We start from the raw sequence: 23,688 nt of genomic DNA, 5'->3' as shown, positions 1-23,688 counted from the left end.
TTATATTTCATGTTAAGGTTAAGTGAAATAACTGTGCTCTTTGAGCCTTTTAGAATCGTGTGCATGGATATCTTGATACTTTGAAATTTGTCATTGCATGCCTCTTGTGTAACAGGAGTGCCCTTTTTGGAATTCTGTCGCCCTGCCCTTTTTGGATCCTGGGGGAACCACTATTGCATTATCTTAAATTTCATACTAAATTTCAACTTCCATAAGGTTTGTTTGCTTTTTTTGACTGTGTAAACATTAAATTGATATTTTTCTGACTTGCAGTGTCTATTTGCAGTTCGACTATGTTTAGTTGTTGTAAACTGATTTTCCAAATTTTTACACAAGCAAAACAAATAATTTCATTCTCTACATCAGCAGATGCATTGCACCATGTTGAAATTTTATTTCATATTTGTGTATAATACTGCATACAATGATTATGGCATTAAATTCGATTTTTTTTATCATGACAAAATTTGTTTTTAAAAAATAGTTTCTGTAGCAAATGTATTCCTAAAATTAATGGTAATCAGGATATAAAGCTATAGCTGGAGAGTAGACGGTTTGTAGCAAACATATATTGTCAACATCTGTTACCAAAGCAAGAAGATACAGATGTCGTTTGGATATATTTATTTATTAACAAACTCTCTGATGTAGTCCGTATTTGTTACATATTGAGACATATCTCGGTAATTTACTGTTATTTTCAGAGTATCAGTTGGTATCAGACTTGTGTAGGAATTATTGAATTAACGTATATTGTGAGTGAGTGAGTGCGAGTTGGGTTTTACGCCGCTTTTAGCAATATTCCAGCAATATCCAGCGGGGGACACCAGAAATGGGTTTCACACATTGTACCCATGGAATCCACCAGGGAATCGAACCCGGGCCTTCGGCGTGACGAGCGAACGCTTTACCACCAGGCTACCCCACCGCCCAACGTATGTTGTGACTCATAGCACTGACTGATGAACACATCTTATGAGGGATTGAATATTATTGGTGAATCATTTTTTTCAAACTATGATGACTAGTATCTATACTGCAATAGTGTAACTACTGCAATATGTAGACGCATGATCCATTCCTATTTAGTATATTTTAAAAATATATTGTGAGAATTAAAAAATGGAGAAATCATATATATGTATGAGGAAATGTTGATCAAAACCAATTGTTATATTTGTTCACGCTATTTCTTCAAACAATAATAATGTCAAATATAACACATTTTAAATCCGCATTCCAGGAATATCATAGGATGCTAGTGTGCTACAGATATTGGCCTATCTTGGATTGTATCACAATAGGGTCAGCAGCAGTAGGTGAGGTCAGGTGACACGGGCTTTAACGTCGTACTTCAGAATATTTCGCTCATATGACGACGTGCATGCGTGTGTATGTGTATGTGCGGCTGCTTGTACTAGCCCAGACTTAAGCTGGTTTTATAGTGCTAGCCCACTGAGATTCCATGCCGCAGTTAAGCGTGAATACCCCACTCAGAGACATTATACTGACTCCGAGCTCACCAGTCCTTGTTGTGCCCATAATGGCGAGCGCCAGGTAGGGACCAACGAGTACCACATTTTAACGTCTTTTGGTATGATCGAAGACCAAGTGGGTATAATTATGAGGCATCTATTTATTAAGTTGCTGAAAAAATATTGATTACATGTAATTATACTCATGAATTTGTACGATTCTCGAATCCTGTTGGTCAATCAAAAGTATCAAATGACGATAAAACCTACAGTTGCAACATATACCGAATCAAAAAGAAACTTCACATTCTTTCTTCAGGGCACTATAAAAGAACAAGAGATGGTAAGATGGTTAAATTATTATTATTTTAGTGCTGAGATCTGTGTGATGTACTCGATACACTGGACAGAGCCATAATCAGTTCCATTAGGCTACACCGCCGTTCCAAATCATGGGTATACAGAATGTCAAGTCACAAGAATAAAATGCGAAATTTCAGTTCAATATCGTGTATGGCCGCCCCGCGCATTCACCACTGCCAAACACCGTCTCCCCATCGACTGTCTGATGCTTGTGAACACGTGGTTGGGGATTCTGCGCCATTGTTCTTGCAAGGCAGCGCCAAGTTCCTGCAAATTCTAAGGTTGGTTCCTAAGACCACGAAGCCTTCTCCCAAGTGCATCCCAAACGTGCTCTATTGATTAAGGTCAGGGACCTCGATGGCCAGTCCATGACGTTGATTCGAGCGTTTTGAAGGAAATTTCGTGTCAACATCGCGGTATGCGGCCGTGCATTATCATGCTGGAACTGTAGACCTGGGGCCATGAGCCGCCATGAAAGGAACGAGGTCAGGGTGAGCACCTCGTCGCGGTATGCAGCGGCAGACTTAAGCTGGTTTTATAGTGCTAGCCCACTGAGATACCATGCCGCAGTTAAGCGTGAATACCCCACTCAGACACATTATACTAACTCCGAGCTCACCAGTCCTTGTTGTACCCATAATGGCGAGCGCCAGGTAGGGACCAACGAGTACCACATTTTAACGTCTTTTGGTATGATCGAACCGGCGACCGCGACAGACAGAGAGAGAGAGAGAGACAGAGAGAGAGAGACAGAGAAAGAGACAGAGACAGAGAGACTTTTGGATTTTCTCTTCCCTGGTCGCTGATACTGATCTATCAACACACGAAAATCCCCATAATACACAGATATTTGACCTGCAGTATATACGCTTAGGGGTTTCTAATGACATGGTTACTATTAGCTTATATTTCCGCAAGATGACATCCTTGAATATTGACAAAGACGCTATTTTGAGCGAATGTTTACTCATTGCGTCCTCCATGTGTATCACTCGGAAGCGATCGTGAGGAAAATAACATTCGGAATCGTTCGAATTTTTTAGGCAAAGGTTTAAACGGTATGTGCAAATGTTAACTTTCGCGATTTGGTAAGTTGTGTTCTGATTCGTCAGTCCAAAGGTTAGCTGACGCGACCTTTTACTAGGGTTTGCTAGACTCAGTATAGCAGTGTAACGGATAATACTGAACCTAAGGTTACTTGGACTGCGTGAAATACCATGTCTTCCTTACCTCCTGGTACATCTATAAAGCACGGAGAGTACTTGTCGAGGCAGTTAAGCGCTGAATTGAAAAACCTTCTGCATACAGACTAGAGTATAGTATGAATCAGACAAAATGTGCGAGGAAAATAAGAAGTGTTACCTTCAAGACGAGGAAGTGCGACTACACGTCAAGCTGCGAGCCTACACGCGTATAACACTTAGAACCGGACACAAGAAGATGATCCACGACGTGATCACGTGATGTTTACCATGGCAGCCATTGGCTAGTCGCTGATTCAGTGAAATGTACTACTTAAAGTCCGGAAGTATTGACTCCCCTGTACCACGAAGCGCTGTTGCTACACACAGAAATGTCGAACTGTTTCCGGTGGAGACTTCCAGTAACATTTATGCAAGCATAAAGATCACCCCATTGTGTCACGCTGCCGTCCCTTACATCCACACAATCAGAATTAATAACAATTAAAAATAAAAACTCTCTGCAAAGGTCAAACAAGTGATAGCATCGCATCTCGTATTTTTAGTGATGTTTCATATTTTAGTTAATGAGCTGGAACATTTTTAATAGCCCTGTATTTGAATAAACTCTTTGGGTCTATTTTAGATGGCATGGTAATTTGAGGATAATTGGATAATGCAAGAACGTCGCGTATTTTATTGCTATAATCACACTCTCTCTCTCTCTCTCTCTCTCACTCTGTGTGTGTGTGTGTGTGTGTGTGTATGTGTATGAATATATATATGTAAATAGTTATTGTTTCAACTTGATATCAAACAGAAACGCGATGTCGAGCAAGAGATTTATCTGTATAGTATTCTGATAGGAACTTGCTTCAACAAAACAGGCTTCTCCCATAACGTTAACGTTTTCATTGTCTTCGGAATGAGCGAGTGAATGTAGTTTTACGCCACTTTTAGCAATATACCAGCAATATCAAGACGGGGAACACCAGAAATGGGCTTAACACATTGCACCCATGAGGGGACTCGAACCCGTGTCTCTCGGCTTGACGACCCAACGCTTTATCCACTAGGCTATCCCGACGCCCCGTCTTCGAATGAATGCAAAGTTAGCACCCATGTGCGTGTAACAAGCATGACCATATTTGGGCGTCGGTAGCCCAGTAGTTTATAGTTCGCATTATCACGCCGAAGACCCGTGTTCGATTCGATTACATACAATGTGAAGCCCATTTCTGGTATCTCCTTCGCCGTGATATTGCTGATATTGCTAAAAGCGACGTAAAACCACACCAGGTCAGTCAGTCAGTCTTAACATTTCTGGTTTGACGAGGGCGGAAGTGAGTGGGTGACTATAGTTTTACGCCGCTTGTAGCAATATTCCAGCACTATCACGGCAGGGGACAACAGGAATTAGTTTCACACATTGTACCTATCTGGAGATTCGAACCTGGTCTTCAGCGTGACGAGCGAACGCTTTAACCATTAGACTACCGACACCGACCTCGAGGGCGGAAGTCTTCCGCTCTCTGGTCCACTAGATCAAAGATGCGGTCATTCAAATGGACGAATGAGCTCAACATCGAAATAAAATGACACATGGTAATGGAGAGTGTTTTATATTAACAAACCCCCTGCCTCGTTAACAATGGAACGTAGCCCGTGTCATTTGCTCGAACACCAGGCAGAATTCTTATTTCGATACATCATCATTCACGCTTACAGTTTACAGATAACATGAAAACCGTAGTGTATGTTGTGCAACCGGTGCGTTGACAACTTAAATCACGTGATGTGACGCAAGAACATCATAATACCCACGTGACTCGCTACACGTGGCAGCGGTATCGCATTCGGGTATATGTACAGTTTGTCTAACTTGGTTTCCGATTGCACGGCACAATCTGTTGGTCAGCTCACGGGCATTTCGTATCTTTTTCACCAGTTTCAACCAAAATCTTGCTTGTTTATGATCACTTTCCGCACTTTTCACGACATTGGTCCTTACACTTTGTCTTGGTGGGGCTGATTTTAACAGGTTTTAATGCGAGATTTGTTTTAAGTTGATTCCAGTCTTCCAGTTCTCGAAATGTTTTGATGTGGCGTGTTGATAGTAAGACCCATGCAGGGCTTCTCGTACGCCCCATCTGGATCACGTGATGTGACGTCAAAAACGTCATAACCCCCTTTTGAATCGTCTCCAGGAGAAGACTGTGTGGCAGTTAGGTCCGTATAGGGCTTGACGAGCAAAACCGTCTGATCACGTGATGTGACGTCAAGAACGTCATAACCCCAGGTGACTCGCAATGATTCTCTCCACATCCGATGTTTTGAGCACGTTACTCTCCTTCACGTGATGTCGGTGTGATCTAACTCCCACGTGACTCACAATGATTCTCCCCACAGCCGTTGTTTTGAGCACGTGACTCTCCTTCACGTGACATCGGTGTGATATCCGTGAAAGGTTTACCGGGCTGCTCGTCTTGGTCACGTGATGTGACGTCAATAATGTCATAATCCATAATTGACTCCCGCTGATTCCCAAAACACCCGGTGTTTTGAGCACGTGACTCTCCTTCACGTGATATCGGTTTGGCAGTTTTGGTCCGCGAACAGTTTACCCGGCCCCTCGTCTTGGCCACGTGATGTGACGTCAATAACGTCACAATCCACACTTGACTGATTCTCTTGACTGTGTTGGGCATTCCCACCAGGAGGAATATCATTAAAGATATCATCATATACAACCGGTTCCAGTGTTCTTTGTGAGTGTTGTCTGAAAGGAAATTTACATTAAACGTGATTTTATATTTGCATGTAAGAAAAGTGTTGTAATGTTACGAGGCATATCGTTTGAGTGATCTAATGAAATGATTAAACGATGAGTCTTGTCAGATGCGTGAAGGGAATTTAGAAGCTGGAAGGTAACATAACGATATATGGTATGGATTTACAACTTCTTTATTATCTACAAGGGGCGGTGGGGTAGCCTAATGGTTAAAGCGTTGGCTCGTCACGCCGAAGACCCGGGTTCGAATCCCCACATGGGTACAATGTGTGAAGCCCATTTCTGGTGTCCCCCGCCGTGATGTTGTTGGAATATTGCTAAAAGCGGTGTAAAACCAAACTCACTCAGTATTATCTACAACACGGCGTTTCTGGGCTACTTCTTGCCTCCTCATCAGGTGAATCTGACCACAAGCAACATATATAGTACGTACAGGAGACCAGATGGAATTAAAGAATGAGATGTACAGAGATCAAGGAGATTAAGGATATGTTTTGAATGAGATGTACATTGTTCAAAGAGATGAAAGGGTATGTTTCTGCAACAGACTGGTATAGAGATTGTATGTACAGAGTGTTGTAAATAATAAAAGTTGTAAATCCAATACCATACGTTGTGAATGTAAAATGATGCTTTACCAAGTCCCATCAATTTAAGATACTGACACAAACAACATATTTAAAACAGAAACGTCGTGGACACCGAATCCAGAAACAAGTTGACGTACGACATCTTTATACTCACCGATGTCTCCGGACGAGGAGGACAACTATTACAACAAGTAGTACTACCACAGCTGTTATTCCTGTCCCAACGAGACCTACGAACACGGACTGATGCTGAGCCTAGACGTGTCTGCGGGAACTGGCGACAGAAAAAATTAATTGTTGTCAGTTTGGTATTGATGCCATGGATTGGCTGCTTAAGATGGAACTCAAGGAAAGCCTGGAGCTTTCGAAACTTATTATTTAGGTGAAACCAAAGAGCATAGGTTTGTAAAACATTTACAGGGAATCATATTGGGGCCCTTTGATTTTGTTAGGTGTTTCTAATCGCCAACCGCAACGACCACGAGAGCTGGGGGAGAAAATACGAAAAAGGAAAAAGGAAAATTAAGATCACTCGGCATTAATCTTTAAACATAAGTTTTAATTCGACCAAGTCGCTTTGCTTGGAAAACATTTTCTAAATAAATATAGATAAAGAAAACTTAAGCTGAGCTGTTTTTTTCATGAGAGTGCAAGGATAAGGATATTAGCATAACATTTCACAGACACGAGAAAACTGAGCTTGGGAACCTATATATTATTTCACGTGGGATTGAAATTACAGGGGCACACAGAATAAATTAAGGAGAATCTTAGGATAAGTGATTGGTTGTCATATGTGAACATTTATGCTAACTAATCCATGGAAATGTGTAATATCGACAAAGAGTCGAACTGAACTAAAGGCATTGAATATCTACTGTGGGTTTTGTTGCTTCTGTTGAAAGTATCTCCATCGCAGTTATCTCCCTTCCATCCCAGCACGCATGTGCATGTGCCGTTCACATCATCACAAAGGCCCTCGGTGCAGTTTTGCCTGCAGAAGGTCCCGCATTCTTGTCCATAGCTGTCATGTTGACAATCTTTTGTGAAAATGATAATATCATTAAAACCTGAGACTTTATTAGGCTTAGAAAATTTCAAAAGAAGTACAGAAGAAATAGGAAAAGCTGTCAACATAGTGAACATAGAGAGAGTTTTCTAGGTCTTCAAGATGAAACCCAGAAAATTTCTATGTTCATCAAATAGCATCTTCTAAAACGCCACTCAAGTACCAAATATAAATTAAGTTTTGACTTGTCAGTCTGATCTAACTACCGATTAATGACTTTCAAATTAAAAGACTTGAAATATTTTTGCAAGTTTCATCGTGTAGGTTTAGTATATTCAGTATAATATAGCGACGCTTCACAAAAGATCTGTTCATTGTTGAAAAAACTTTAAACCGACACCATATCTCTGTTTGTACAGGTATGAGATCAAACATTCAGACGACATACATGATTTCTGTAAATAATGATCGGTTCTTTCGTGTTACGCACACGTACACACACATAATAATACACACAGAGTTTTCTAACCTTATTACTGATATAAAGATTGTATACACTTATACGCACGTACGCGCACGCGCACGTACACAACACAGAGGATATTTTACACATCAACCCTGTCGTGTTGTTTTGATTTATGTTAATAGACAATTTTAGTGACTGAATTTAGTTTTACGCCGTGTTTAGTAAATATTTCAGCAATATCACGAAATGGGGACACCAGAAGTGGCTTCCCACATTGTACCCATATGGTTAATCGAACCCGGTCTTCAACGAGACGAGCAAACGCTTTAACCACTAGACTACCCCCACCTGGACAGTTTTAAGTAACTAATAAAGTTTAAGTTTTGAGTAAACATGCACTTTATTTGTTTCCTCAAACGCTTTTTGAAAATACATGTATATATAATTTTAAAAAGAATAATTAATCCTATGGCCTCACCTCCGTACACGTACATTTCAATTAAGCCCAGCTTGGACACCATCGAATCTGTGCTGACGAGTATGATGGTGGTGACGTTGACGACGTTCCTGCACGTGATTCTCAACGTTGTAGCCGTCAGCCAAGTGTTCATAGCGTTACAAGGCATTACCGTGTCTTTATTTGTAGTTGTCATTACTATTTCCCGCGTTCCTGTAACCATGGAGATATGCAATGTTATAACAGGCAAGTGGGAGATAATACTAATTTTTTAAAAGGTGTCATGTTGAAATGACATTTGGCGCATAACTGAGAGGAACGCTCATTACAAAGAAGTGTGGGTTTATACACACTGTACGCATAAGTTTCGTACTCAAATACAATAAACTACACTCTTCACAAAAAGAAAAACATGCATAAGATACTTTTAGAAGAATTTATTGCGTTAGTTTATGAGAAAATATTTCAATGTTTTGACCTCCCGGAGGCCGAAAGATGGTACACCATGAGATGAGAATAGGTGAAAATGGAGCTAGAGATGTTTTAACCGGTTCACATGAAAGGTCAAAAAAGGTGCAAATTTATACGCCTATAAACAGACAACAGCAGCCTTTATTAACAGCCTCTGTTTCTGTTTACGTGAGTCCACAAGATGGCGTCAAAGTCAGTACTTTGTATGGCCACCATTGACAGCAATTACTGCTCGGCACCGTCTGAGCACAGACTTGATAAGTCGACGAAGGCCGAATTCTCCCCTACTCTTCCTGCAATGCGATGGCCAGTTGTGGAAGTGTCTGAGGCGTGTTTTGACGTTGACGTACACGTCGATCGAGTTCATCCGAAAGGTATTCTATCGGGTTTAGATCGGGTGATCAGGAAGGCCATGGCAATACATTGACGTTAGAATTGGCATTGTAGCGGACCGTGACGCGTGCTGTATGTGAAGTAACGTTGTCATCCTGGAACAGCTCCCTCTGTAGGTCCATACTGGGAAGCATGCGGCGTGCAAGGACTTCGCTGATGTACCGATTTGCTGTCAAATTCCCGTGAACCAAGACTAAATCAGATGTTTTTGTGCTGGAGATCCCAACCCACACCATGACACTTTCTCCACCAAATCTGTTGACCCGTCGAATGCAATTAGGGGCAAAACGTTCATTTCTCCGACGGTAACACGCTGTCCTTCATGTCGCTGGTGGAGCAGAAATCGTGATTCATAACTGAACCAGACTGGCCTCCAGTTTCTTAAGGTTCAAGTTCCGGACTCTACGACACCACCGCAAGCGATTGCGTCGATGGAAGTCTCTCAAAACAGGGGCGACACTTGGCCTTCTTGGTTGAATCCCCAATCGATTCCTGACAGTTCGGTCAGACATTCTTCTCAAGCAAACTTCTTTGCTTTTTGTAGTTATCGAGCTTTCCCGCTTATTTACATGTGTATTTTGCTTTGCATGTTTTCTTGGTGACGTTTAGGCGAATATTTCTTCAAACGCTTCTAAAACAAGTGAAACAATTTAAGTTGCTGCGTTTTGGCGCTGAAGCTGTTTACAATCACAGAAAGGAGACTTTTTGGGAAAAAAAAGTATATTTATATTGATTTGTCGCAGCTACACGGGTCCAATATTCTCAAAATCAAATATGCGTTTCTTTTTGTGAAGAGTATACGTTTGTAACCAACATGCGTATAACACACTGAAGGATGTTAGGAACTATGTTTCTGTTCCGGTCACTTCCTGTATGTTTCAAAGAACCGTGGGTATACCGAACTAAATTAGTGGGCCCTCCTTTCAGTTCAACATTGTTATAACCGTATCATGGTATAAGCAGCTTACTCCGCAAGAAAGTGGCGAAGTAATTTCTCGACAATATCACTTTGTTTTTCTATTTGCGGTATGGATGGTATACTAATAAAGGAATGTCTCTACAGCACCGTAATTCACTGGCACTCTGACGTCCACCCAGACTACCCAGGCAGGGTGTTGTAACTCCACGCCCATGTTGGGTCCAGGATGGATGGTGTTACCGAGGCGGTGGACGTGAAACCGTCTACAGCATAGGATGACCTCGACGAACCCTCCTTCAGTGAAAGATGAATACACCGATAGCGGGACTGTGTTGTTGGTTGGTTGCTGTCAGTGGTGACTGTAAAATATGAATCATGGTTGAAAATGTCATCGAGGACTTTTTATGCACAATATAATATGTACATTTATAATAAGGCTACCCTATAGCGCCCCCGCACTCGCATGTTCTAAGCACATACAACATAGACATTATTACCCCGATAACCCAAACTGCCTGTGAGGCGCAAAAGGTAAGTAGTCGTATGCATTATCCCACCGGCAACCCATTCTCTGCTTGGGTGAACAGAGGCAATTCACTTGCCTAAGGTGAGAATCATACGTGTCACGCGTGTTTCGTTATGAGATAGCACTGAAATCTTCGAAACTCTACGCAAACAAACATCAAACGGGACAGTAGGACCATGACAATGATGAAACATCGAAGCACCCAGTGTAATCCTTCCATGACTACATGGCACAACAAGGTCGTGAACCGGGAATTCTGTTGGCATTCTAAAGACGACGAAGAGCTGAATCATTACTCTATAACAAAAATGAAACTGACCAGCCTATTTCTAACACAGTGAACTGTTCCGATGTTTGGTCTGATCACAAGCCTTGAGTATCCGTGCTTCGATCGGTTTTGAGGAACAGTGGAAATGCATTCTTACGTTGAATTCCATGCATTATGTTTGTTTGTAGGTTAACGCCATACTCAGCAATATTCCAGCTATATGGCGGCGGTCTGTACCTAATCGAATCTAGACAAGAAACCCAGTGATCAACAGCATGAGCATCGATCTACGCAGTTGGGATACGATGACATGTGGCCAACCAAGTCATCGAGCATGACCCCATCGATCCAGTTAGTCGCCTCTTTGCGACAAGCATGTTATCATTCTAACATGGATCATCACGGGTTCAACCATTAGAATTAGGCAACAACAAAAACGAAAACAACAGATCGGTGTGTCTTAGTAGCAGTACTTCGCTGTGAGGTATCAACTAATAAATACTTACTTTTAATGCAGAAGGTGTCAATGGCGGATCCTACCCGTACAATACCTAATAACCTAAATTAATTTTAGAAGCCCATTAATTCATAACTATTTTCTGCTCCTTTTACTTCAAATAGGCCGCCTCCGTGGTCTAGTGGTTAGAGCGTCCGCCCGGAGAGTGGAAGGTCGTGGAAATCTGATCCCCGACCGTGTCATACCAGAAGACGTTAAAATTTGGTAATTTGTTGGTCCCCGTCTGGCGGTCGGCATTAATGGGTACAATAAGGACTGGTCGGCTCGGAGTCAGTATAATGTGTCTGAGTAGGGTATTCATGCTTCACTGCGGGATGGTATCTCAGTGAGCTAGCACTATAAAACCAGCTTCAGTCTGGGCTAGTATAAGGAGCCGCACATGCACATACACACGCATGCATCGTCGTCATATGAGTGAAATATTCTCTCGCACGACGTAAAACCCAATTTCACCAGATTGGTCATGTTCTTTTATAAATGAATGAGTTTAGTTTTTCGCCCTTTTAGCAATATTCCTCAATATCACGGCAGGGGACACAAGAAATGGGCTTCACACATCAAGTCAAAACATTGATTACACAACAGTCTCGTTTGCTGTTGACTGGGTCCCGTCCTATTGCGCAACTTAGTACAATAACCAGTCCAGAATTTTGGAGACCAATTCATTTAAATGGATACATTATTATTAATCAGTATTATTTGATACACACCTAAGCACTTGTATATTGCAACACTACGCTCTGTCGTACAGCGAGCTCTGACAAACGGAAACCTGGAAATCGTGGAAATGTCAAAACGAGGTTCTCCCGCTTGAAAACTTTGGCGGTCTGGGACGGACTTGATATTATATCAATCACCTTGTGCGTTGTTACAGGGAATTATACTGAATATGCAATAAAACACAAAACAGGTAACCAGTGAGCCAGATGTATTGAATTATTTTACGACCTCATCAAACTGGGACAGTCCTGCAGACGTCTTAGTTAAGGTCATGCTGCCTACACCTCGCAATAAAGTATAGAAATACATTGTTATTAAAGTTTAAAATTAAAATTAATTTGTAAATAATCATTTTTTTCTTGTGAAACAAGGAACTGGAATTCAGTGTAACCATAGTTCATACGAGAAAATTCGGATCGGCTTGAAAAAATAGGGTCATTGTCTGAATAGGTTAATGAGACTCATGTTTCTGGTTTGGTACCCATGAATCGAACTCTGGTCTTCGGCGTGACGATCAGACTACGTTGCCCCACCGCCCTCTTATTTTGACGTTGTATATTATTGAAAATGTCCAACATTAATTTTAAAAATGAGTAAAGATAATGTTATTTTCTGTGTGTGAAACGTGAAGCAACACATGTATGTCAGTGTGTAGAATTACCATGAAACGAGAAAACAACACGTGTATGGCACGGTGTAGAATGACCATGGATGATATGTATTCTGAACAACGTGGCAAATAAGGTCCCGTTGTTTTTTCATTTGACACAAAGGATTAATAGAATGTATCGCAATAACCTTAAATGCACCAAAACAAAAACATTTAAATATTTTACGACCAAAGACCCTACAACTTCCTGCAAGTTTGATCAGTTATCTTTGTCAATATCTGTATGCAATCCGGGAGGCACTCAACCGGTAAATAATTCATTGTAATGTCGTTGTATACTCTAACTGTTTCCACTTTTGAAATTAACAAAATGACTGAGAAATCTGTATAGAAATATTTTGTGCAGAAACCAATTTCAACAAGGAAATATCCTCCAATTTATCAAATTTACTAGATTTTCCAACATACAAAATACGAACATCACGGTTAAGCATGATGACAATACAAAATAGTGCAAATTCAACGAACAACACAAGACAAAAACATAATGTTACCATGAATTATCCTGTCATATAGAGATTATTATTATCGAGCATGTAAAGTCATACGTCTTATACGAAACGCAGAAAACGGGAAATTTGAAATCAGAGCTGAAGAGCAATACATAATTTGGCATCGAGTTTCGTATAAGTCATAAGGCGCATATATGATAGATGACCGGGTATGTTCTCACCATACTGGGTAATAAAACATGTTGTTACCAAAGTATTCTGCCGTGTTATCATTAACGCAGTCTTGTATTGTTGCTACAAAGCGGGAACGGTTGGGTAGCCTAGTGGTTAAGGCAAGTTCTACCTGTCACGCCGAAGCCCTGGGTCTGGATTTACACTTACATTGTTCATGTGTGAGTGCATTCTCGTGCCCCCGTTAAAGATGGCTGCTGTCAATATTGCTAAAAACTAGATAATAACTGAGGACAGATGTCAGGTGCCTCGCGTCTCTGCAACATGATTCTTGGCAGAGGTATCTCTTAAAACGCAAGCATTTGCATTTTATTTTGGGATGAAACTGGAATACAAAGAATAGACCGAAGTAGGCAAACTGTGATGTTAGAATAACAAACGTACAGAAAAGACATTTAAAACGCTTTTACCGCAGCGAAGTACATACAAGACAATATTCCTGCTGTGACAGATGGTATATACGATTCATTGTGTTAGCATCAGGGTGCAGTGTCCTTTAACAGAGAGGCGGATATATATATATAGTATATATATATATATATATATATATAGATAGAGAGAGAGTAGCAGGTGAGGTGATGCTGTGGGTAGATCACTTGAGAGATGGCACAATGGTCGGGTTTGTAAGAGGTCAGGAGGAGGGGAGGGTCAACGCTTTGGTGCACAAATAACACGACCTATAACACGGGAAACAGCTTTTGCAAGTAGATGACAATGCATTGATATTCTTGATGATGAAACAGACCGAGTCCCGCTACACCGAAGCCCTTCATCCTGCCAAGCGCCGCTCATCTCTATGCGACTAGATTCCATTCATGTAATCACCAGTTTGGCAGACAGAGGTGACTGACGGGATAGAGTGGGTCAGGCTTGGACTTTGGTTGACACAACATTGAGCATATGCATTTTCGACACGTATGAAACATTCGACGTTTTCTTTCAGATCACATAGACAGAAATATCAGTAACTTATAAAAGTTTATTCAGATCACAAGTAGTCATTCAAAATTTACAATGTCTGCAACTGTTACTGAAATTACCTCTCCCTTTATCCGAGTAAGACCTGCCGTCAAAAGGCAGTGTGATACCATAGTAAAATTACCACCCGATAGCCAGTTTATTTATATCCCTCAGGTCGTTATAAGCGTAGTTCGTTATAAACATGGATTTATAAAATATAATCAGTCAAAACAATATACAAAGAATCATCATGAACGAAATATCAAGGAGAGAGGATAACTTCATAAACACAATATGCAAGGGAAAGGAGGGATAGCATTATTCGAAGAGGATAACATCATAAACACAATGCAGAAGTAGCATCATAAAAACAATAAGAATTCATATAATCTCAGGTTACGCAATACCTCTCCCTTTATATACAAGGGAGATAAGACCTAAACACAATGTCCGTAAAAAAAACAATATACAAGATACCATAAAGTAATATGCCAGGAAGAGGGATAACATCATAAAAAGGAAACAATATACAAGGAAGAGGGGATATCCCAATATAAAGGGATAGCATCCCATAAGGAAACAATATACGGAAGGGGATAACATCATAATATCAATATGCAGGAAGAAGTAACATCATAAAACAATATATACAAAGGAGAGAGGATAACATAGTATATGCAAGGAAGAGTTCTTTTATCCTTAAAAACAATATACAAAGGAAGGGATAATCATCCTACAAAACAATATACAAGGAAGAGGATAACATCATCAAAAACAATATACAAGGGAAGAGGATAACATCATAAAAACAATATACAAGGGAAGAGGATAAACATCATAGGAAACAATATACGCTAAAGAGGGATAACATCATAAAAGGCAATACAAGCGAGGACAACATCATAAAAACAATATGAACGAAAAGATAACCTTTATATCATTGTTTCTTTACACTGGTATGTATGTTGCTGAGGTGTGTACAATACATGACATGCGCGAATATAAGAGAAATAACCGAAAAAGAACCCAGGAACATACAACAGTCAAAAAGAAACGCCTACTAACCGGGCTCTGGGATGGCCCGATGTTTCAGAACATGCTACGAAAAGAGGTTTTTAAATAATAATTCCATTCCATTCTGCAACCCATTGAGCCATTTTGCGCACCACAAAAATAATACCGTATAATGTATCCACCCAATCCCACCGGAAATACACCATGTAAATGTAAAAGAGAGTAAAACGGCAAGTTGCCAATCCTGATGAAAGCTTACCACGATAGCCGCATGCCCTCCATGATGTCTACAACCGCGACGCAAACGACTCCTCATGGAATCCGAATGATGCGTCTTTACATACTTTGGGGATGCGTTGCCATAATCGAAATTCAACATACGGCAACCAAGTTCCTTCAAATTCTGTGGAGGGTTCCTTTATTTGACGGAGTCTCTGGCTCTAACAATACATCCCATACATAATTCTATGGGATTAAAGTCGGGAGACCTTTGAGGGCTACTCCATGATATTGATGCCAGTATCTCTAAGAAAATTCCGCGTTAAATTGGCTGCATGGAGTGTGGCATACATCATCGCGTTGGAATGTAAGAGCTGGGCCATGAGCTGGCGATGAATGGCAAAAAGTCCACCCGAGATGTCGTTGTGCTCCAGATCAGCCGTTGATTGTCGGTAGTAACTTTGGTTAAAATTGGTCCACGATATGGCTGGCTGACGTGCATGGAGACGAGCAGTGCGCAGGCGATTACGTATTGTTTGGGCAGCTTCCACGGACCTTTAAACAATTCATTCTTAGCGGACGTTGCAGTGAGAAATCGATTAAGCGCAAACATGACGTAAGATTACCTATCGGTCTTCTGCTTGTGACGTCCATTATCGTGGTCTACCTGGGAATCTGAGGTCGGTCTGCTGGTACGCCTGTTTGTTGGAGACGAACTCGAAGATCATGGATATCCATCGATCAAAATCCCATAACCCTGGTATAACGTCAGTGACCACGTTCCTGCATTCAGCATGCAAATGGCACGTTCCGCCGTTGAATGCGTCGACCACAGAACTTGTCGCCTTGAGATGTCACTCTTACCGTGCTAATCGAATGGCTCAATTGCACGCGGTCTCATAAGGTCACGTGCGGACTAGGAACGTTTCGAGAAGTCATACATGTTTTTACCGGTGATGTACGCGTGCCGGTACGCCGCTGCAGCTTGGTACGCTCTGAGTTGCTGCAGTCATCGGCGATGTTCTTTGACAAACGCATTTGTTCCCTCGATGCGATAATAATAATAACTCTGTATGGTATTTAGTTTCCAAGAACGTTTGTGTTCCAATATGATGCGCAGCGACTAGCTATATTGATCGAGTGATCTCTTGATTGGAGTATATGCAGAGATCTGATTGACCGGTAGTATGTCGCAAAACAGTGATAAAATCTGTGAAGTTACCGCATTAGTGAACAAATTATTGTATGAACACCGCGTCCGGGGAAGATGGTACACATTTTGTTGTACGGTTTCCACTTACCCGACAATTGACAGCTTTACAACCGTGACAACTTGACTGAGCGAGTGTGTGAAAATATGAAAACACCCGAGCCACCCGCTGGATACCCTGTAAATTCTATTCCTAAATTTGCTGGATCCTGGAAAGCATTTCTTTATATGGACACACCTTCTTGGAAGATTGATTCCAGAAAAGGCGGATAGGATGCGTTCCTAAGTTGCCAACAGAACTAATGAAAACCAAAATACCCTTGCTCATTAATGTTTCAGACATTTATTTTCGTGACAAATGGACTGCAGTCGCGGTAAAAATAGGGATCGAGGCGATTTTGACACTATATTGCAAACATCTGTAACGGTGACATCATAAATAAATACGCAGCTGGAACCAATATTTTCTGGCTGTTGAGTTTAGCCAGATATTTGCGTACAAAGGAACCAATATCTGCGCATACAAAGGAGTCAATATGTCGCATAAAAAGCAAGTCAAAACAAATTTGATTTACGCACAATAAGTTCTGCTCTTCCTGGCTGACTGGGTTCAATCCTATTGCGCACTCGATTGGCTAATAAACAACTAGTCAACGAATTTTGGAGACCAACCCAGATTCAATCCGACATCATTTAATTATTAATCTGCATTATCTGATACACCTAATCACTTGTATATTGGGTAAACACTACGCTCCTTCTAATTACTGCAAAACAGGTCGCAGCGTGTAGGTGTCGTACATATATGCAGCGTGCGCTGACAAACGGAAATCGGAAGGTCGTGGAAATCTGAAAAACGAGGCTCAACCGCTTGAGGAAGGTTTGGCGGTCTTCATACGACCTTGATGTTATATATCAATCACAGCGCGCGTTAAGCAAACTACACTGAATAAGCTAACAGAAATATATTACAGGTAAATCCAGTGAGACAGATGATCAGTGAATCATTAACGACTTCTTCCAAACATCAGGGCATAGTTCAGACGTCTTAACGACATGCTGCCTTAACCCCGACATAAAATATAGAAATACGATGTTATTAAAGTTTAAAATTAAGACGAATTTGTAACAATACCATTTTCTTATGAAACAAGTAGGAAATTGGAATTCAGTGTAACCATAGTTGTGTGTAGTGTCTCCCTTTCACTTTCACACGAGAAAAATTCTGAATCGGTTGAAAAGTAGGTCATTGTCTAAATTGGTTAATGAGACTCATGTTCTTGGTTTGTATCAACAATATTTGTGTTGGAAAGAAAGTTGTATTGTACATACAAAGGAACCAATATTTGCGCAAGGCAAAGGAAAATATATGCATACAAAGGAAGCAATATTTGAATATAGAAGAATCACTATTTGCGTAGAAAGGAATCCTCAATATTTGCGTACAAATGAACTATTATATTATCTCGTACGTAAACCAACCAATATTTGTGCGTTGAAAGGAATCAATGTTTGCGTATAAAAGAACTTCTCATTGTAAAGTATAAAAGAACTGTCTACGTACAAAAGGAGCCTGTATTTTGGTGTACAAAAGAATCAATATCTGCGTACAAAACGAACCATATGCATAATATTTGCAAAGAAATGGAAACAATATTTGCATACAAAGGAACCCGATATTTATGTATAAAGGACCATATAATTGATACAAAAGTGTCAATATCCGCGCATCTGCCAGAACCACATATCGTGTGTACAAAAGAGTCAACAATTTCAAGTGCGTATAAAGGAATTTAGTATCAGCGTACAAAGGAACCAGTATTTGCGCTCAAAGGGAAACAGCATTTGGTGTACAAAGGAATCAATATTTCCGTACAAAAGAGTGCAACATTTGCGTGCGTACAAAGACCAAACAACACATATGTGTACAAAGGGAAACAATATTCGTGTACAAAGGAAGCAAATGCTTGCGTACACAGGAACCAATATTTGACCATATATAAAAGAACCACATCCTGCGTACAAAAGAATCAATATTTGCGTACAAAGGAATGAATATTTGCGTGCAAAGGAAGCTATATGTGAGCAAGTACGAAGGAACCAATATTTGCGTATATAAAGGAACCAATATCCGCATACAAAGGGGATCAATATTTGCGTACAAGGAAAAAAATATCTTGCGTGAAAAAGGAACCAATAGCTGCATACAAAGGGAAACCATATTTGCGTACAAATGAACCAATATCTGCGTACACGAACCACCTCCTATACGTACAACCAACCAATATTTCCAGGAACAGAGGGAAGCAATGTGTGCTTTACAAATCTACCCAATATCCGAGTACAAAGGAATCAATATTTGCGTAATAAAGGAACCAATTTCTGCGTACAAACCAAATCCAATATTTGCGTACAAAGGAAGCAAAATGTGCATAGAAAGGAATCAATATCTGCGTACAAAGGAATCAATATCTGCGTTTTCGTACAGAGGAAGCATTATATGTGTACAAAGGAACCAGTGTCTGTGTTTGCGTACAGAAGAAGCAATATCTGTGTACAGAGGAAGCAATTTCAACACAGAATTTCTTGTTTTTACATTCACATGCATGTTGATATACAGTATGGTGATATTGATCAGATATAGTCAAAATTCCCTTGCTTTAAACTACACTGACATAGCTGCACAGATGAACTATTATGTTGTTAACACTCCATTTATATGATATCTTAGTATATAAACTTGCAGCCGCTCATATCATGGGATGAAACATGACAACTGAGGATAACAAAGGAGACAACTAGTGTCCAGATAAGCAAAGCATCAGCCACAATTACTCCGCAGACAATACAATTGAAATAAGACTTACAACCATGATTTTATAATATCAATTTCAGATATGTTGCCCTTGTCTATTTACATGTATGTGAACCCCGTCCGTGGCAAGTATGTATGCATTTAACTAATTCCTTCAATTCTTGCATTCAGGAGTTTAATCAAGTGCTTTATCATTCAAACTGAAAACATTATAAATTGTTACAACATTTTGTGGAGTCTGAACTATTCAATGTAAGTTTTCAGAAACTATAAAGAGTGACCATATAATTTAAGTTAATATCGGAAAAAATGTTTGATAATCTGCCTCATGAATTGTGCATAATCTACCTGAAAGCCAACAATGCCAATGTTTTAGAAGAAAATCTTATTCATTGGTGTACATGTTTTCTTCTCACAAGAACAAACTCCTACTCAAGTACGTTTTCTGCATGAGTAATCGAACTGGACAAAAGATTTCAAAAACGACGCCTTCTGACTGATTGGTGTATCCAGACTGCATCACGATTTCTACATGGGCACAATCTGTTGGTCTCACAAATCACCGATTTCACGTGCTCCACTGTCCACCCACAGCACACGGATTTCCTACATGGGTACAATCTGTTGGTCCACCACAAACCACGGATTTCACATGGGTACAATCTGTTCGTCCAAACACAAACCACCACTGGATTTCTACATGGGTACAATCTGTCTGGTCCACCACAAACCAAAGTGATTTCTACATGGGCATACAATAAGCGCTTTGGTCCACCACAAACACCGGATTTCTACCATGGGTACAAACCATGTTGGTCCAATGCCGGTCCACACAACCACTGGATTTCTACATGGGGCATAATCTAAGTTGGTCCACCACAAACCAGTGCGGACGTGTAAATGGGTGCATTATGTTGGTCCACCACAAAACCACTGGATTTCTACATGGGTACTAGCTTTGCTCCCACCACAGACCACTTCCTGGATTTCTTACATGGGGTATAATCTGCTGGTCCACCACAAACCAGTGGATTTCTACATGGGCATAATCTGTTGGTCCACCACAAACCAGTGGATTTCTAAATGGGTACAATATGTTGGTCCACCACAAACCGTACTGGATTTCTACATGGGGTGATAATCTGTTGGTCCACCACAAACCAGAAGTGGTGGATTTCTAAATGGGCAATAATATCTGGTCCACCACAAACCACTGGATTTCTACATGGGTACTAGCTTTTGCTCCACCGTCACAAACTACTACTGGATTTCACATGGGCATAATCTGTTGGTCCACCACAAACTACTGGATTTCTACATGGGCAAGGTAATCTGTTATCCACTGGCCAAACCAGTGGATTTCTACATGGCATGAACTGTTGGTCCACCAGCAAACTACTGGATTTCTACATGGGTACACAAACCATTGGTCCAAACACAAGCCACTGGATTTCTACATGGCTACAATCTGCTTGGTCCACCACAGACCACTGGATTTCTACATGGTACTTGCTATTGCTCCCACCACAGACCACACTGGATTTCTACATACGTGGCTACAATCTGTTGGTCCACCACAGACCAGTGTGGATTTCCTACATGGGTATAATCTGTTGGTCCACCACAAACCAGTGGATTTCTACATGGGTATAATCTGTGTTGGTCCACCATAAACCACTGATTTCTTACATGTGGGTACAAACTATTGGTCCACCACAAGCCACTGGATTTCTTTGGCATGGCGGCTACAATCTGTTGGTCCACCACACAGACCACTTGGATTTCTACATACGTACAATCTGTTGGTCCACCACCAATAAGACCACTGATTTCTAGGATGGTTGGCAATCTGTTGGTCCACCTCACAAACCACTTCTGGATTTCACATGGGTACAATCTGTTATCCAACCACAGACCACCACTGGGTATCTACATGGGGTACAATCTGTTGGTCCACCACACGGGACCCACCATGAATTTCTCCACCATAGACCACTTGGATTCGTTACATGGGTACAATCTGTTGGTCCACCTACAAGACCACTGGATTTCTACATGGGTACAATCTGTTGGTCCACCACAGCTACCATGGATTCTCTACATGTAAGTACAATCTGCTATCCACCACCAATGACCACGCTCATTTGATGCATATAATCTGGCCCGTCCACCACAAACCACTGGATTCTCTACATGGGTACAATCACGTTGGTCCACCACAAACCATTGGATTTCTACATGGGTACACCTGGTTGGTCCACCACAAACCAGTGTGGATTTCTAAATGGGTACAATATGCTTGGTCCACCACAAACTACTGGATTTCTACATGGGGCATAATTAAGTTGGTCCACCACAAACCAAAGTGGATTTCTAAATGGGTACAATATGTTGGTCCACCACAAACTACTTTGGATTTCCACATGGGTACAATCTTGTTGGTTCACCACAGACCATAGTGATTCTCCACCACTGGTTCTCCTTACATTGCAGGTACTCAGCTTTTGCTCCACCGCAAACCACTGGATTTCTACATGGGCATAATCTGTTATTCCACCACAAACCAGTGTGGATTTCATGTATGGGCATAATCTGTTGGTCCACCACAAACCAGTGGATTTCCTCTAAATGGGTACAATATGTTGGTCCACACACAAACTACTGATTTCTATATAGTATAATCTGTTGGTCCACAAAACTAGTGCATTTCTAACGGGTGCCACAATATGTTGGGTCCACCAAAAACCACCGATTTCTACATGGTACTAGCTTTTGCTCCAAATTCACAAATCCTTGATTTCATAGTGGGCATGTTGGTCCACTTTGCAAAACTACTGATTTCCTTAATATAGCTGTTGGTCCACCACAAAACCAGGTGGATTTCTAGATGGGCATAATCTTGTTGGTCCACCACAAACTTCACTGGATTTCTACATGGGTACAAACTATTGGTCCACCACAATACAATTTTGATTTCCTCACATGGCTACAATCTGTTGGTCCACCACAGACTACTCGATTTCAGCATTGGGTAATAGCTTTGCTCCAGCCCACAGTACCACACTGATTTCTTTACATGGCTACAATCTGGCTGGTTCGTCACAGACCTAGTGGATTTCATAGCGAATTCATGTTGGTCCACCAGAGACCAGTGGATTTCTACATGGGGTATAATCTGGTTGGTCCACCACAAACCACTGGATTTCTACAGGGTATAATCATGTTGGTCCAACGCCAAGCCACTGGATTTCCTGGCAGCATACGCAAAACTCATTGGTCCACCACAAGCCACTGGATTTCTTACATGGGTACAATCTGTTGGTCCACCATATCAGACCAATCTGGATTTCATACATGGGTACAATCTGTTGGTCCACCACAGACCACGGGATTTCAAGCATGGCTAAATCTGTTGGTCCACCACAAACCACTGATTTTTACATGGGTAAGAATCTAAGGGTTATATCCACCACACCAATTTCCCAGTAGCAACCGTTTGGTCCACCACAGACCACGGGATTTCCACATGGGTACAATCTGTTATCCACCACAAACCACGGGATTTCTACATGGGTAAATCTGCTTATCCTCACCACACACCACTGGATTTCTTACATGGGTACAATCTTGTTGGTCCACCACGACCTTTATGGATTTCTTACATGTAAGGTACAATCTGTCATCTCACCACAGACCAGTGGATTTCTACATGGGTACAATCTGTTGGTCCACCACAGACAACGCAGATTTTCACGCGGGTACAACTGACTGCTGGTCCACCACAAACCACTGGATTTCTATGCATGGGTACAATCTGTTGGTCCACCACAAACCTCGGGATTTCTACATGGGTATTAATCTGTTGGTCCACCACAAAACCACGGGATTTCTAGATGGGGTATAAAATAAAGAAACCATGCACATAAAGATGTTCAAATGTTCATGGATGAATTTCTCCTTCAACAAATCGG

General features: G+C 41.1%; 2 protein-coding genes and 1 long non-coding RNA gene across 9 annotated transcripts in view; all 3 read right to left on the bottom strand.

The window, feature by feature from the left end:
• Positions 1-3,344, bottom strand: part of LOC124290758 (low-density lipoprotein receptor-related protein 4-like) — a 29,399-nt gene extending 26,055 nt beyond the window's left edge. For 5 of the 6 annotated variants that reach the window (XM_046727578.1, XM_046727576.1, XM_046727579.1 and 2 more), the window contains exon 1: positions 3,201-3,344. The gene's annotated coding sequence lies outside the window, so the exon portion shown is untranslated. The remainder of the gene's footprint in view (positions 1-3,200) is intronic. The other variant, XM_046727577.1, reaches the window with a different exon arrangement.
• A 3,286-nt stretch (positions 3,345-6,630) lies between these two features.
• Positions 6,631-8,775, bottom strand: LOC124290746 (multiple epidermal growth factor-like domains protein 10). The gene is made up of 3 exons (XM_046727559.1): positions 8,354-8,775; positions 7,279-7,440; positions 6,631-6,674 (listed from the first exon to the last, which is right to left on the bottom strand). Exons 1-3 carry the CDS (start codon positions 8,553-8,555, stop codon positions 6,631-6,633), a joined length of 408 nt encoding a protein of 135 aa, XP_046583515.1. The 5' UTR covers positions 8,556-8,775.
• A 12,948-nt stretch (positions 8,776-21,723) lies between these two features.
• Positions 21,724-23,688, bottom strand: LOC124290766. 2 transcript variants are annotated; one of them, XR_006902031.1, is made up of 4 exons: positions 23,487-23,688; positions 23,211-23,299; positions 22,860-22,892; positions 21,725-21,749 (listed from the first exon to the last, which is right to left on the bottom strand). It is a non-coding gene; the product is annotated as an uncharacterized LOC124290766 (long non-coding RNA). The 2 variants fall into 2 exon arrangements; XR_006902032.1 differs by lacking the exon at positions 22,860-22,892 and having other exon boundaries at positions 21,724-21,749; positions 23,223-23,299.

Source organism: Haliotis rubra, unplaced genomic scaffold (genome assembly GCF_003918875.1).
Source record: "Haliotis rubra isolate DU_JTF1 unplaced genomic scaffold, ASM391887v1 Scf473, whole genome shotgun sequence".
Lineage (NCBI taxonomy): Eukaryota > Metazoa > Mollusca > Gastropoda > Lepetellida > Haliotidae > Haliotis > Haliotis rubra.
The sequence above is the reverse complement of the archived record's forward strand: the minus strand, read 5'-3'. Positions and strand labels throughout refer to the sequence as shown.

What these genes read in the sequence shown, in the direction of transcription:
- LOC124290746 (XM_046727559.1), bottom strand. Translation starts at nt 8,555, where the DNA reads ATGGTTACAGGAACGCGGGAAATAGTAATGACAACTACAAATAAAGAC. An exon ending in TGAAATGTACGTGTACGGAG is followed by an intron (nt 7,441 to 8,353) that starts GTGAGGCCATAG and finishes TTTTCACAAAAG; the next exon opens with ATTGTCAACATGACAGCTAT. An exon ending in CAGAAGCAACAAAACCCACA is followed by an intron (nt 6,675 to 7,278) that starts GTAGATATTCAA and finishes TTCTGTCGCCAG; the next exon opens with TTCCCGCAGACACGTCTAGG.